Source organism: Stegostoma tigrinum, chromosome 37 (genome assembly GCF_030684315.1).
Source record: "Stegostoma tigrinum isolate sSteTig4 chromosome 37, sSteTig4.hap1, whole genome shotgun sequence".
NCBI classification, from domain to species: domain Eukaryota; kingdom Metazoa; phylum Chordata; class Chondrichthyes; order Orectolobiformes; family Stegostomatidae; genus Stegostoma; species Stegostoma tigrinum.
In genome coordinates this window covers 22580065-22595289 of record NC_081390.1, presented here as the reverse complement: position 1 = coordinate 22595289, position 15225 = coordinate 22580065, and the positions used below count along the sequence as shown (strand labels likewise).

Here is a 15225-nt window from a genome sequence, read left to right as displayed (position 1 = left end):
CACATCCTCTCCTTCACCAAATCCTGTTCACTTTCCACCCTAATCATTATCGACCTCCTGCTGCGACCACGCACCCAGTGAACTAATTTTAAAATCTGTATTTTAGGATATGGGGCCCTTTACTACTTCTATTTACACAGCCTCCATTTGTCCACCTCTTCCATTACCATTATCCCCAGCTCCTGCTGTTGGCACCAGAGCTTTAGGCATCTCTCCAGGCATCCCACCTACACACAATCCCAGGAATTCTCTATCAAAGTCCCCAGATCTTACTTGTCTTTCAAAGGCCATTCCCCATACTTCCGAGATTCCCACTTCCCATATTTTAGGTGCATAATAGCATATGAATTGGGCACAGGAGTAGACCATTCATCCCCTTGAGACCATTCCACCACGCAATTGTAGCATTAACTTCACTTTTCTGCCTTGTCTTCCATAATCCTTGATGCCCTCGTCAGTCAGTAATGCTTGATTTAGCTCTGAATAGATTCATTCAGTGACCTGGTCTCTAGGAGAGATAATTCCAAACACTAACAACTCGCTGAGAGAAGAAATTCATCCACATTTCCATCTTAAATGGAGGAGCCTTGCATTTTGGAACCCTGCCCCTAGTCTAGATTGCGCGAGACAGGAAGCAACTTCCTTGGAAAGTCTCCTCAGAATTAGGGCTGCACGGTGGCTCAGAGGTTAGCACTGCTGCCTCACAGCACCAGGAGCCCAGGTTCAATTCCACCCTTGGGTGACTGTCTGTGTGGAGTTTGCACATTCTCCCTGGGTCTGCTTGGGTTTCCTCTTGGTGTTCCGGTTCCCATCCGTAGTCCAAAGAGTAGTGCAGGCTAGGTGGATTGGCCAAGCTAAATTGCCCATAGTATTCAGGGATTTGTAGATTAGGGGGATGGGTCTGGGTGGGATGCTCTGAGGGTCAGTGCAGACTTGTTGGGCCAAAGGGCCTATTTCCACACTGTAGGAATTCTATGATCTAATCTGAGACGTTTCAATAAAATCACTTCTTGTTATTCTAAATTGCAATGAGTACAGGCCCAAACCTTTGGCTCGTGTTCTGCTGCTTGGCTTTTTCTGAACAACTTTTGGTCAGGTTGCCAATGAAATGGGCTACTGTGTCTTGGTTAGTTAAGCTACTTGATTTTTTTGTTGGAGCTAAGTGGGAGCCATTAATCACATCAAACCCTAGGTTAGTTTTTATGATCACTTCAGTTGGTTAGCTGGTCTGATATCACGGGCAGAGAGAGACAGTTGGCCAACTTTCCTCAACATTGCTACCCAGAGACCTATTTGACTGGGCCAGGGTACAGGTTGCCTTCCCTCAAGACTGCTGGTCACTGATGGAAAAATCTAGGAAGTTCTACTCACTAAGCCAAGCCTGCCATCTAGATAAATTTAAGCCAGAAAAAATTCCCATCAGTTGACAAATGTTTCTGACGAGATCAGTTGCCAATTGTGCATTGTACAGAAGTGTTTTTATTCCTGTCAATTTGAATCTGTACATCCCTCCCTTACCATGGCAATGAGATAATTAATTCTGTTGGGCTCTGCATTTTTAAAAGATTCATTCACAGGATGAGGTCATCGCTGGCCAGGTCAACATATATTGCCCATTGCTGAGAGTCTGGTCACATGTAGGCCGGACCAGGTAAAGATGGCAAGTTTCCTTCTCTAAAGGACATTAACGAAACAGATGGGTTTTTCTTGACAGTGGTTATCATCAGCCTCTTAATTGCAGGTTTCCTTTTTTACTGAATTCAAATTCCAGCGTCTGCCATGGCAGGATTCATACCAGGGACCCCAGGGTGGCTTAACAGTGCAGTGATGGTACCAACAGGCCATCACCTCCCACCATGTAGCAAAGTAACAATTAACAAAGATGTTGCAGTTGAATTCTACGTTCAAACCATCCTGGTTTTCTTCTAGTGCCTTATGATGACATTGGAATTCTTTGCCCCAACTACACATTTCCCAGACATCCAATATTCTCCACTGGATTTTGAATACGTACATAAACTTTGGTTTGGCCACTGCTCTGAAACCAAACTAAGTGCAACATTTAGCAACTTGGCCTGTTTTTTGATGTTCAGGAATGTAGGGTTCAAATATATAAAAATACACTGGAAAGGCTGGGTCATCTTTCACTGGAGAGTAGGAAGTTGAGGGGTGACATCATTAAGGTTTATTAAATCATGAGGGGCATAGATAAGGTGAATGATGAGGATATTTCCCCAGGGTGGGGAATGCAAAACAGGGGGGCATATGTTTCAGGTGAAGGGGGAAGATTTAAAAAGGACACAAGGGGTAACTTTTTTTTCCACACAGTGGTTTGCGTGTGGAATGAACAGCCAGCGGATGTGGGTTCAGTTACAACGTTTACAGAGGATTTAGATAAGTTCATGAATAGGAAAAGTTTGGAGGGATATGAGCCAAATGCAGCCAGGTGGGGCTAGTTTAGTTTGGTAACATGGTTGGCGTGGACTGGTTGAACTGAAGGGTTGATTTCCATGCTGTATGACTGACCTTATATAGAGAGTAACAGGATCAGTTAGGATTATATTCCGTGGAATGTAGAAGAATAAAGGGTGTTCTGACAGAAACCTGTAAAATTCCAACTGGATTAGACACGGTAGATGCAAGAAGGATGCTCCCAAATGACCGGGGAGTCCAGAACCAGGGGGTCACTGTCAAAGTATAATGGGTCACTATCTAAATATGATGGGTAGGCCATTGAAGACAGAGTTAAGGAGGAGAGTCTTCATCCAGAGAGTGGGGAAACTGTAGAATTGTCTGTCACAGTAGGTGGCTGAGGCCAAAATATTGAAGAATCTCAAGAGCAATACAGGTATAATTCTTAGGACTAAGGGGATCAAAGGATACGAGAAGAAAGCAAGAACAGAGTACAGAGTAGGATGGTCAGCCATATTGGGTGGTGGGACTCAAAGGGCCTACTCATGCCTTTATTTTCTATGCAAGTCAATTGCCAACATGTGCTCTACCATCATTAAGAGAGAAACAAACGTTGCATTTCCAGTGTTGCTGGTCAATGAAGGCGATGAAGGGATTGATGTAGGTCTGACATGTTGAGCAGCGAGGGGGGACATCAGTGATCAGCAATGGTGGTTCCTGGGGATGAAGCAAGAACAGTCAAGTTACCCATCTTGTGTCAATACTGCAATCATGAGGGACAACATGGCTTTATCACTGCTCCTAATTCAGCTGAGTACCATCAACTCTCCAGGATTGAAAGGCTAGCCTCCAACAATACAGCCAGAAGCAAAAATCTATGGGGACATTTTAAAACAAAAGTTTGGAGAAAATAATCCTTAGGACGGTTTTGATGGTTATAAATAAATAGATTGGACAAATGGGGAGCAAAATAAAAAGGCAGCTTTGCTGAAGGGCAGATGCTATTCAATCAAGCAGTGGAGTCTGCCTGCGTTCAGATTGGCTATGGGAAGGTGGGACACCATGACGATGCAGGAGTTAAGTGACCAATCGTGGGTGTGTGGAGCGTGCAGCATGTGCAGGTTGAAAGTCATATGATTCTTCCTGGTCCAACCCTAGGCTTGGCAACCCTGCTGCAGCCTCACAGTCTTAAGGCAGGTGAATTTATCAAAATGCAGCACATTCCATCAGGAATTATGTATTGATGGTATTATAATGTATGATTTATGGTGGAGCATAAGGTCAGTATGGTCATATCCCTGCCTCTGAGCCAGGTGTTCCATTTTGAAATCATCCTCCAGGATCTGTTAACCACAGAAAGGGCTGTCATCCCACAACCAAACAGGTTGAGAACCAACCTACTATTCCTTCCAACATGTCCATGGCAGGTACCATGACAGGGAGAGATTCCTGCAGAACCATGATTAATGTAGAGTGGATGTCCCTCAATCTAAAGTCAGTCTTCCTCTAACAGAAGGAAATACCTACAGACTAGGGCAATAAAAGCAGATAGAGGTTGTGTGGAAATCTCAGGAAGTCACAGCTGTACAAGGCTGTGATCAGGACAGCAGGCAATTCTGGTCACCTACGCATAAGAAGGACCATTTTGCTTTTGATAAAGTGCAATGCTTATGATCCCATATATCAAGAATTGAGCAACACAGGAACGGGAATTGACTAAACAGCCCCTGAAGCCTCCTCTGTCACTTGGCTGATTTACACTTCAGCCTGCTCTGTTTCTTTTCCATATCCTTTGATCCTCATCGCACACAAAAGAAGAGGAGAATCAAAGGCTCTCAGTCTTGAAAACTGATCCAGAAATTAAAGTGCAACAAATGGTTGAGAATTCTCACAACCTGAGGGAATGTTCATTCCATTTGACTCACCCTGGAATCTTTGAACGGTTGGAAGATAAGACCCAGAGGAAGTTTCACCTGTTTCAGCAGTGCCAGAGTCTGTGGAATATTCACCAGTGTACACTGAAACACACTAGGGCAGCAAACAGTTAATTGCAGCAGTGTTACACCATGAATTCTGTAGACAGACAGTAACTTGCTACATACCCCTCATCCCCACGCCCATGGGGTGTGCCTGTGTCTGTTTGAATCTCAGACAAACTGGCTGTGAATTTGAAACAAACAGAAGGTAAAAGCAAAATACCACGGAAGCTGGAAATCTAAAACAAATAGGAGAATGCTGGAGAAACTCAGCAAGTCTGGCAGAATCTGTGCACAAGTGTTACCCTAGACTTTGAAACATTAACTCTGTTTCTCTCTCTGCAAATGCTGCCAGACCTACTGGGTTTCTCCAGCACCCTCTGTGGTTGCAGGAAGTTCTAGAGAAACTCAGCAGATCTGGTAGGGTCTGTGGAAAGAGAAACTGAATTAACACTGAGTCTAGCATGACATGTTGGAACAGAGGTGAGGTAGAAATATAAAATATAATCTGAAACTAAAATAAAAAGTGCTGGAGAAATTCAGTGGTTCTGGCGACGTCTGTGGAGACAGAAGCCGAGTTAACTTTGCTTTCTCCCTACAGATGCTGTTTTCCTGTTGAGTATTTCCAGTAATTTCTGATTTTCAGACACAGTTAAAGTTTGGTGCCCAGTGACTCTTTGTCAGAACAGAGGTAGAAATGTGACGTGATCAATGCTGTTGAAACAGAACAAAAAGTCTTTTTGACTTTTAACACAACTGATAAGTGCAGAGCCAATTTGTTCAAACTTTCCTCTTAAGACAACACCTACATCCCAGGAATCAGAGATAACGAGAGCTGCAGATGCTTGGGAATCCGAGATAACAAAGTGTGGGGCTGGATGAACACAGCAGGCCAAGCAGCATCTCAGGAGCACAAAAGCTGATGTTTCGGGCCTAGACCCTTCATCAGAAAAGGGGGATGGGGAGAGGGTTCCGACATAACTTGGGAGAGAGATGGAGGCAATCGAAGATGGAGAGACGAGAAGATAGGTGGAGAGGAGACAGACAAGTTAAAGAGGCAGGGATGGAGCCAGTAGAGGTGAGTGTAGGTGGGGAGGTAGGGAGGGGATAGGTCAGTCCAGGGAGGACGGACAGGTCAAGGGGGCGGGATGAGGTTAGTAGGTAGGAAATGGGGGTGCAGCTTGAGATGGGAGGAGGGGATAGGTGAGAGGAAGAGCAGGTTAGGGAAGCGGGAAGAGCTGGGCTGGTTTTAAGATGCAGTAGTGGGAGGGGAGATTTTGAAGCTTGTCAAATCCACATTGATACCATTGGGCTGCAGGGTTCCCAAGCGGAATATGAGTTGCTGTTCCTGCAACCTCTGGGTGGCATCATTGTGGCACTGCAGGAGGCCCATGATGGACATGTTGTCTGAGGAATGGGAGGGGGAGTTAAAATGGTTTGCGACTGGGAGGTGCAGTTGTTTATTGCAAACCGAGCGTAGGTGCTCTGCAAAGCGATCCCCAAGCTTCCACTTGGTTTCCCCAATGTAGAGGAGGCCAGAACGGGTACAGCGGATGCAGTATACCACAAGGGCAGATGTGCAGGTGAACATCTGCTAAATGTGGAAAGTCTCCTTGGGGCCTGGGATGGGGGTGAGGGAGGAGGGATGAGGGCAGGTGTAGCACTTGCCGCGGTTGCAGGGATGAGTTTTTTCAGTCGCTCAAGTGATGTGGACGTCATTGGCTGGGCCAGCAGTGATCGCCCATCTCTGATTGCACCAGAAAAGGAACCTTCTTGACCCCGGTCAATATATTTCTGAGCTTGTGAGCAGCACAGCATCGATGCTGACATGTCTTTCTGTCGGTGTTAACTGTACGTCAAGCCCACAGTCCTTACTCTGAGCAGCTGTTCAATTTCCGTAGGTGGGTGCTGAGGTTTGGCTCAGGTGCCATGGCCGGCTCTGCCCGTGGCACATCCCTCTGCTGGAGGAGGTCGACTGGCCGAACATGACCCAGCTGGGGGTTCAGGTCAGACGCTGACTCTCGTAGCTGCTCCATGCAGAACGTATCCTATGAGGACAAGCACAACGCAAAATCACCAACCAGATCAGCCACTCGGAAAAAGAGAGAGAAAAATGGCCTCAGGTTTCTTTTGGTCAGTTCAGTGAAAAAAAAAATCCCTGTGTACCCCACAGGACGTTACCAGTAAAGCTGGTAATGGTGATTCCAAGATAATAAAATGTGAGGCTGGATGAACACAGCAGGCCAAGCAGCATCTCAGGAGCACAAAAGCTGACGTTTCAGGCCTAGACCCTTCATCAGAGATTGCCTCCATCTCTCTCCCAAGTTATGTCGGAACCCTCTCCCCATCCCCCTTTTCTGATGAAGGGTCTAGGCCCGAAACGTCAGCTTTTGTGCTCCTGAGATGCTGCTTGGCCTGCTGTGTTCATCCAGCCTCACATTTTATTATCTTGGATTCTCCAGCATCTGCAGTTCCCATTATCTCTGGTAATGGTGATGTTCCCCCTCCTTGTACCAGGTTGGACTCCTGGAATCAACAGGGTATACACAAGAAAGATGTTCGAGATGACCAGGGAGCCCAGAATCAGGGGGTCGCAGTCTAAGGATACAGAGTAGGCCATTTAGGACTGAGATGTGGAGATGTATCTCCACACAGAGAGTGGGGAGGCCTGTGAAATTCTCTGCCATAGAATACAGTTGAGGCCAAAACATTGAATGATTTCAAGAAATGGTTCAAAAGATATGGGGCGAAAGTAGGAGCTGAGGGCAGTCAGTTGGGTGATCAGCCACAAGCATATTCAATCACTCAGATTGCCTACTCCTGCTCCTACGTTTCCTGCTCAGCCAAAAGTTGAAGCAGTGAAAGGTAGTCAGGCCCACAATGTGGAATACATGTACTTATCAAAAGAGATATCTATCTAGAAGAACAGAATATAAACAGGAGCATGGGTAGGCCACTCAGTACATCAAACTTGCCCCACCTGTTCATAAGATAATGGTTAATCTGCCCTAGGCCTCAACTCCCTCTTTTGCGCTAGCTCAGCAAAGCCCTCAACTCCCCTTTAATACTTTCAGTGATCCAGCCTCCACATCCTTCTGAGTTAGAGAATTCCAGACATCCGCCACCCTCCACACCTCAGTTTTAAATGAGTATCCCCTTACCCAGCATGAGTTATCCCCCACTCAAAGAACAAAGAAAATTACAGCACAGGAACAGGCCCTTCAGCCCTCCACACCTGCACCGATCGAGATCCTCCATCTAAACCTGTCACCTATTTACCAAGGACCTGTATCCCTTTGCTCCCTGCCCATTCATGTATCTGTCTAGATACATCTAGAATGACGCTATCATACCAGCCTCTACCACCTCCGCTGGCAACGTGTTCCACCACCCTCTGTGTAAAGAACTTTCCACGCATATCTCCCATAAACTTTCCTGCTCTCACCTTGAAATCGTGACCCTGAGTAATCAAGTCCCCCACTCTGGGAAAAAGCTTCTTGCTATCCACCCTGTCTATACCTTTCATGATTTTGCAGACCTCAATCAGGTCCCCTCTCAATCTCCATCTTTCTAATGTAAATAATCCTAATCTACTCAACCTCTCTTCATGGCTAGTGCCCTCCATACCAGGCAACATCCTGGTGAACCTCCTCTGCACACTCTCCAAAGCATCTACATCCTTTTGGTAATGTGGCGACCAGAACTGTACGCAGTATTCCAGATGTAGTCCTATACAACTGTAACATGACCTGCCAACTCTTGTACTCAATACCCTGTCCGATGAAGGAAAGCATGCCATATGCCTTCTTGACCACCCTATTGACCTGCGTTGCCACCTTCAGGGAACAATGGACCTGAACACCCGGATCTCTCTGTTCATCAATTTTCCCTAGGACTTTTCCATTTACTGTATAGTTCGCCCTTGAATTTGATCTTTCAAAATGCATCACCTCGCATTTGCCTGGATTGATCTCCATCTGCCATTTCTCCACCCAACTCTCCAATCTATCTATCTTCTGCTGCATTCTCCGACAGTCCCCTTCCCAAAGTAATTCCAAAACTATTCCCAAAGTAATCCCCTACTGAAACTTGAACCACCAAGCTGTCATTCCCCAACACCAGATCCAGTATGGCCACTTCCTGAGATAGACTAATTACATACTGCTCTAGAAAACCCTCCTGTACGCTCCTTACAAATTCTGCTCCATCTTGACCCCTAACATTGAGTGAATCCCAGTCAATGTTGGGAAAATTAAAATGTCCCATCACCACCACCCTGTTTCTCCTACACCTTTCCATTATCTGTTCACATATTTGTACCTCTATCTCACGCTCGCTGTTGGGAGGCCTGTAGTACAGCCCCAGCATTGTTACTGCATCCTTCCTATTTCTGAGTTCTACCCATATTACCTCACTGCTTGAGTCCTCCATGGGGCCCTCCTTCAGTGCGGCTGTGATATCGTCTTTGACCATTACTGCAACTCCTCCACCCCTTTTCCCTCCCTCTCTATCCCGCCTGAAGCATCGATATCCTGGGACAACCAGTTGCCAGTCAGGCCCTTCCCTCAACCAAGTCTCAGTAATAGCAATAACATCATACCTCCAGGTACCGATCCAAGCCCTAAGCTCATCTGCCTTGTCTACTACACTTCTCGCATTAAAACAAATGCACCTCAGACCAACTGTCCCTTTGTGTTCATCATCTGCTCCCTGACTACTATACCCTTTAGTCACACTGACTCCATTATCTAGTCAATAAAATGTGAGGCTGGATGAACACAGCAGGCCAAGCAGCATCTCAGGAGCACAAAAGCTGACGTTTCGGGCCTGGACCCTTCATCAGAGAGGGGGATGGGGGGAGGGAACTGGAATAAATAGGGAGAGAGGGGGAGGCGGACCGAAGATGGAGAGTAAAGAAGATAGGTGGAGAGGGTGTAGGTGGGGAGGTAGGGAGGGGATAGGTCAGTCCAGGGAAGACGGACAGGTCAAGGAGGTGGGATGAGGTTAGTAGGTAGCTGGGGGTGCGGCTTGGGGTGGGAGGAAGGGATGGGTGAGAGGAAGAACCGGTTGGGGAGGCAGAGACAGGTCGGACTGGTTTTGGGATGCAGTGGGTGGGGGGGAAGAGCTGGGCTGGTTGTGTGGTGCAGTGGGGGGAGGGGATGAACTGGGCTGGTTTAGGGATGCAGTGGGGGAAGGGGAGATTTTGAAACTGGTGAAGTCCACATTGATACCATATGGCTGCAGGGTTCCCAGGCGGAATATGAGTTGCTGTTCCTGCAACCTTCGGGTGGCATCATTGTGGCAGTGCAGGAGGCCCATGATGGACATGTCATCAAGAGAATGGGAGGGGGAGTGGAAATGGTTTGCGACTGGGAGGTGCAGTTGTTTGTTGCGAACTGAGCGGAGGTGTTCTGCAAAGCGGTCCCCAAGCCTCCGCTTGGTTTCCCCAATGTAGAGAAAGCCGCACCGGGTACAGTGGATGCAGTATATCACATTGGCAGATGTGCAGGTGAACCTCTGCTTAATGTGGAATGTCATCTTGGGGCCTGGGATGGGGGTGAGGGAGGAGGTGTGGGGACAAGTGTAGCATTTCCTGCGGTTGCAGGGGAAGGTGCCGGGTGTGGTGGGGTGGGAGGGCAGTGTGGAGCGAACAAGGGAGTCACGGAGAGAGTGGTCTCTCCGGAAAGCAGACAGGGGTGGGGATGGAAAAATGTCTTGGGTGGTGGGGTCGGATTGTAAATGGCGGAAGTGTCGGAGGATAATGCGTTGTATCCGGAGGTTGGTAGGGTGGTGTGTGAGAACGAGGGGGATCCTCTTGGGGCGGTTGTGGCGGGGGCGGGGTGTGAGGGATGTGTCGCGGGAAATGCGGGAGACGCGGTCAAGGGCGTTCTCAATCACCGTGGGGGGGAAGTTGCGGTCCTTAAAGAACTGTTCTTTTAGTTCTTTAAGGACCGCAACTTCCCCCCCACGGTGATTGAGAACGCCCTTGACCGCGTCTCCCGCATTTCCCGCGACACATCCCTCACACCCCGCCCCCGCCACAACCGCCCCAAGAGGATCCCCCTCGTTCTCACACACCACCCTACCAACCTCCGGATACAACGCATTATCCTCCGACACTTCCGCCATTTACAATCCGACCCCACCACCCAAGACATTTTTCCATCCCCACCCCTGTCTGCTTTCCGGAGAGACCACTCTCTCCGTGACTCCCTTGTTCGCTCCACACTGCCCTCCCACCCCACCACACCCGGCACCTTCCCCTGCAACCGCAGGAAATGCTACACTTGTCCCCACACCTCCTCCCTCACCCCCATCCCAGGCCCCAAGATGACATTCCACATTAAGCAGAGGTTCACCTGCACATCTGCCAATGTGATATACTGCATCCACTGTACCCGGTGCGGCTTTCTCTACATTGGGGAAACCAAGCGGAGGCTTGGGGACCGCTTTGCAGAACACCTCCGCTCAGTTCGCAACAAACAACTGCACCTCCCAGTCGCAAACCATTTCCACTCCCCCTCCCATTCTCTTGATGACATGTCCATCATGGGCCTCCTGCACTGCCACAATGATGCCACCCGAAGGTTGCAGGAACAGCAACTCATATTCCGCCTGGGAACCCTGCAGCCATATGGTATCAATGTGGACTTCACCAGTTTCAAAATCTCCCCTTCCCCCACTGCATCCCTAAACCAGCCCAGTTCATCCCCTCCCCCCACTGCACCACACAACCAGCCCAGCTCTTCCCCCCCACCCACTGCATCCCAAAACCAGTCCAACCTGTCTCTGCCTCCCCAACCGGTTCTTCCTCTCACCCATCCCTTCCTCCCACCCCAAGCCGCACCCCCAGCTACCTACTAACCTCATCCCACCTCCTTGACCTGTCCGTCTTCCCTGGACTGACCTATCCCCTCCCTACCTCCCCACCTACACCCTCTCCACCTATCTTCTTTACTCTCCATCTTCGGTCCGCCTCCCCCTCTCTCCCTATTTATTCCAGTACCCTCCCCCCATCCCCCTCTCTGATGAAGGGTCCAGGCCCGAAACGTCAGCTTTTGTGCTCCTGAGATGCTGCTTGGCCTGCTGTGTTCATCCAGCCTCACATTTTATTGTCTTGGAATCTCCAGCATCTGCAGTTCCCATTATCTCCATTATCTAGTTCCCGACAGGCTTTCATTTCTACCACCCCAGGGGAATATTACACATCACTGTACCCGCCCCGTCCCCGGGGAGTATTACCCATCACTGTACCCCACACCCCCCCACCGCCCCCGGGGACTATCACCCATCACTGTCCCGCACCTCCCCCCCCCCCCCGCCCCCACCGGGGAGTATCACCCATCACTGTACCCCGTCCCCGGGGAGTATCACCCATCACTGTCCCCAACCCCACCAGGGAGTATCACCCATCACTGTACCCCCCTTCCCGGGGAGTATTACCCATTATTGTACACCCCACCAGGGAGTATCATTCATCACTGTCCCCACACCCCACCAGGGAGTATCACCCATCACTGTCCCCCCGGGGGAGTATTACCCATTATTGTACCCACCCACCAGGGAGTATCATTCATCACTGTCGCCACCCCCCACCAGGGAGTATCAACCATCACTGTACCCCACCCACCTGCCCCAGGGGAGTATCACCCACCACTGTACCCCACACCCCCCCGCCCCCGGGGAGTATCACCCATCACTGTACCCCACACCCCCCCACCCCCGGGGAGTATCACCCATCACTGTACCCCACACCCCTCTTCCCCGGGGAGTATCACCCATCACTGTACCCCACCCCCCTCTTCCCCGGGGAGTATCACCCATCACTGAACCCCCAGCCCCGGGGAGTATCACCCATCACTGTCCCACTCCCCGCCCCCGGGGAGTATCACCCATCACTGTCCTTCCCCCCTGCCCCCGGGGAATATCACTCATCACTGTCCAACACCCCGCCTGGGGGTGTATGACCCATCAGTGTACCCCCCCAGGGAGTATCACATCCCCCCCCCGCCCCGGGGAGTATCACCCATCACTGTCTCCCCCCCCTGCCCCGGGGAGTATTACCCATCACTGTAACCCCCCGCCGGGGAGTATTACCCATCACTGTCTCCCACCTGGGGAGAATCACCCATCACTGTCTCCCACCCCCCCACAGGGAGTATCACCCATCACTGTCCCCCAACCCCCCTCCCCCGGGGCGTATCACCCATCACTGTACCCCCCCCCCCCCCCCGGGGAGTATCACCCATCACTGTACCCCCCCCCCGGGGAGTATCACCCATCACTGTATCCCCCCTGGGGAGTGTCACCCATCACTGTCCCCACACCCCGTGGAGTATCACTCATCACTGTCCCCCACCCCCCTGGGGAGTATCACCCATCACAGTTCACCCCCCCCACCCAGGGGAGTATCACCCACCACTGTCCCCCACCCCCCCCGGGGAGTATTACCGATCACTGTCCCCCCGTGGGGAGTATCACCCATCACTGTCTCCCCTCCCCGTGAAGTATCACTCATCACTGTCCCCCCACCCCCCCCGGGGAGTATCACCCGTCATGGTTCACCTCCCCACCCCCCCGGGGAGTATCACCCGTCACCGTCGCCCCGCGGGGGCCGTCACCCGCCACCATCTCCCCCCCCGTCACCGTCGCCCCGGGGACCGTCACCCGTCACCGTCTCCCCCCGCCCCGGGGACCGTCACCCGTCACTGTCTCCCCCCGCCCCGGGGACCGTCACCCGTCACTGTCTCCCCCGCCCCAGGGACCGTCACCCATCACTGTCTCCCCCCGCCCCAGGGACCATCAGTCATCATTGTCCCCACCCCCTCCTGGAGACTATTACCCATCACTGTACCCTCCCCCCCCCCGGAAGTATTACCCTCCCAAACTGGAAGCTGATACCTTGTCAACATAGCTTTCCAGGAAGGAACCACAAAACATTGCCACCATTCAATTGCTGCTTGAGATGAGGAGGGGTTTCTGGGCTGAGATGTTTTCCCCTTCCACCTCGAAGACAACATCTGAAAAGGTCCCCTTCATTGAAACATCTTCTCAATGTTGACCTTGTAAAGTACCCCCCCCTCCGCAATCTTCAATGTTTCAATGGAGCCATCCAAATGCTGTAACCACTCTACAATTTCATGTACCAACCTGTACTGCTGAGCTGCTCTGAAAATCCCTCCAGGATGACCTGTTCTGCAGAGTTTGTCCTTTGCAGCTCTGTGACCGAGATCCCATGGCCCCATTAGAGTCTGAACAATGAACTGGAAGGGACAAGGTTGACACATTCAGCTGTTGTCCTGTGGAACCACAGAATTGTAACACCGGCTAATATCCAGCTTCATCAGCTCAGATTCTAGCACACATTTTATAAACATCAAACACAAAGGCCAGAAAGTTAAGCAAATTCCAAAACATCAGGGAATGTGCAGGCAGATTCGCAGAAAAAGCCACAGACAACTGCCCTGACTGGGAGCGAGCAGGGGCAGAGTGAAGAATGCCCTGACTGGGAGAGAGCAGGGGCAGAGTGAAGAATGCCCTGACTGGGAGAGAGCAGGGGCAGAGTGAAGAATGCCCTGACTGGGAGAGAGCAGGGGCAGAGTGAAGAATGCCCTGACTGGAAGAGAGCAGGGGCAGAGTGAAGAATGCCCTGATTGGGAGAGAGCAGGGGCAGAGTGAAGAATGCCCTGACTGGGAGAGAGCAGGGGCAGAGTGAAGAATGCCCTGACTGGGAGAGAGCAGGGGCAGAGTGAAGAATGCCCTGACTGGGAGAGAGCAGGGGCAGAGTGAAGAATGCCCTGACTGGGAAGAGAGCAGGGGCAGAGTGAAGAATGCCCTGACTGGGAGAGAGCAGGGGCAGAGTGAAGAATGCCCTGACTGGGAGAGAGCAGGGCCAAATTGGAATGGAGTAGAGAGCAGATAAACTGGGAACAGTTGAATATACAAATAGGAGCAAACCGAGTAGACATCAAATCAAATTTCAAGAGTGATCTTCATAATGCGCTTGCCTAGAGACAACAGGGCACCCAACTGAGCCAGAAACAGGCATTTACTTTAGCAGGAATCACTGTCACTTTGTAGATAAGGACAAACAATTGTTTGCACTGCAATATTCCACAAACAGCAACTGTGTTGGTAGGAACTGCAGATGCTGGAGAATCTGAGATAACACGGTGTAGAGCTGGATGAACACAGCAGGCCAAGCAGCAGAGGAGCAGGAAAGCTGACGTTTCGGGCCTAGACTGAAAAAGGGTCATCCAGCTCTACACCTTGTTATCTCTTAACTGTGTTGAGCTGTTTGGATTGAAGATCTTGGACAATACAGTGGAAGGTGTCTTCTGCTCAATATCGCACAGTGCCATTGGAATTTATTTTGTCAACCTAAGCACAGAGACAGCTTCACTGCTAAAGAAATGCAAAAACTGCCGCCCACTCTCAGCAAGGCACTTAAATAATTCAGTATCAGCTAAGCCAGTGAGCTTAGAATTAATCACACGTTATCTCAGAAAGGGTATGTATTACTGAGGGGAGTAAGGCTGATAAAGATTGAAGGGGAAAAAGGAGATAAAGAGTGATATAGACAAATGGACAGATTTAGGTTTAGGTTTTACTGTCATGTATACTCAAGTACAGGGTACAACAGTGCAGCGAGAAGTGTCCAATGTCACCCCACACACTGCCATCTTAGGTATCTTTGTTAACACAAAGAAACAGTGCAAAGAAATTCCTATTTCTTGTGGTTTTATAATCAAGGTTTACGCGGATAGAGTAGGAAAGTGGACGTGAAGAGAGTCAGTCAGCCATGATCCGACCAAAAGGCACACAGGCTCAAGAGGCT

At 50.1% G+C, this 15225-nt stretch overlaps 1 protein-coding gene across 1 annotated transcript in view; it reads right to left on the bottom strand.

Moving 5' to 3' along the window:
- The window catches only part of LOC125467457 (protein transport protein Sec24A-like), a 66336-nt gene that overhangs the window by 36850 nt on the left and 14261 nt on the right, over window positions 1-15225 (bottom strand). The window contains exons 2-5 of the mRNA XM_059640280.1: window positions 13539-13651; window positions 6264-6436; window positions 4338-4440; window positions 3003-3129 (exon numbers count right to left, since the gene is read on the bottom strand). Coding sequence (XP_059496263.1) covers window positions 3003-3129; window positions 4338-4440; window positions 6264-6436; window positions 13539-13651 — 516 coding nt within the window. The remainder of the gene's footprint in view (window positions 1-3002; window positions 3130-4337; window positions 4441-6263; window positions 6437-13538; window positions 13652-15225) is intronic.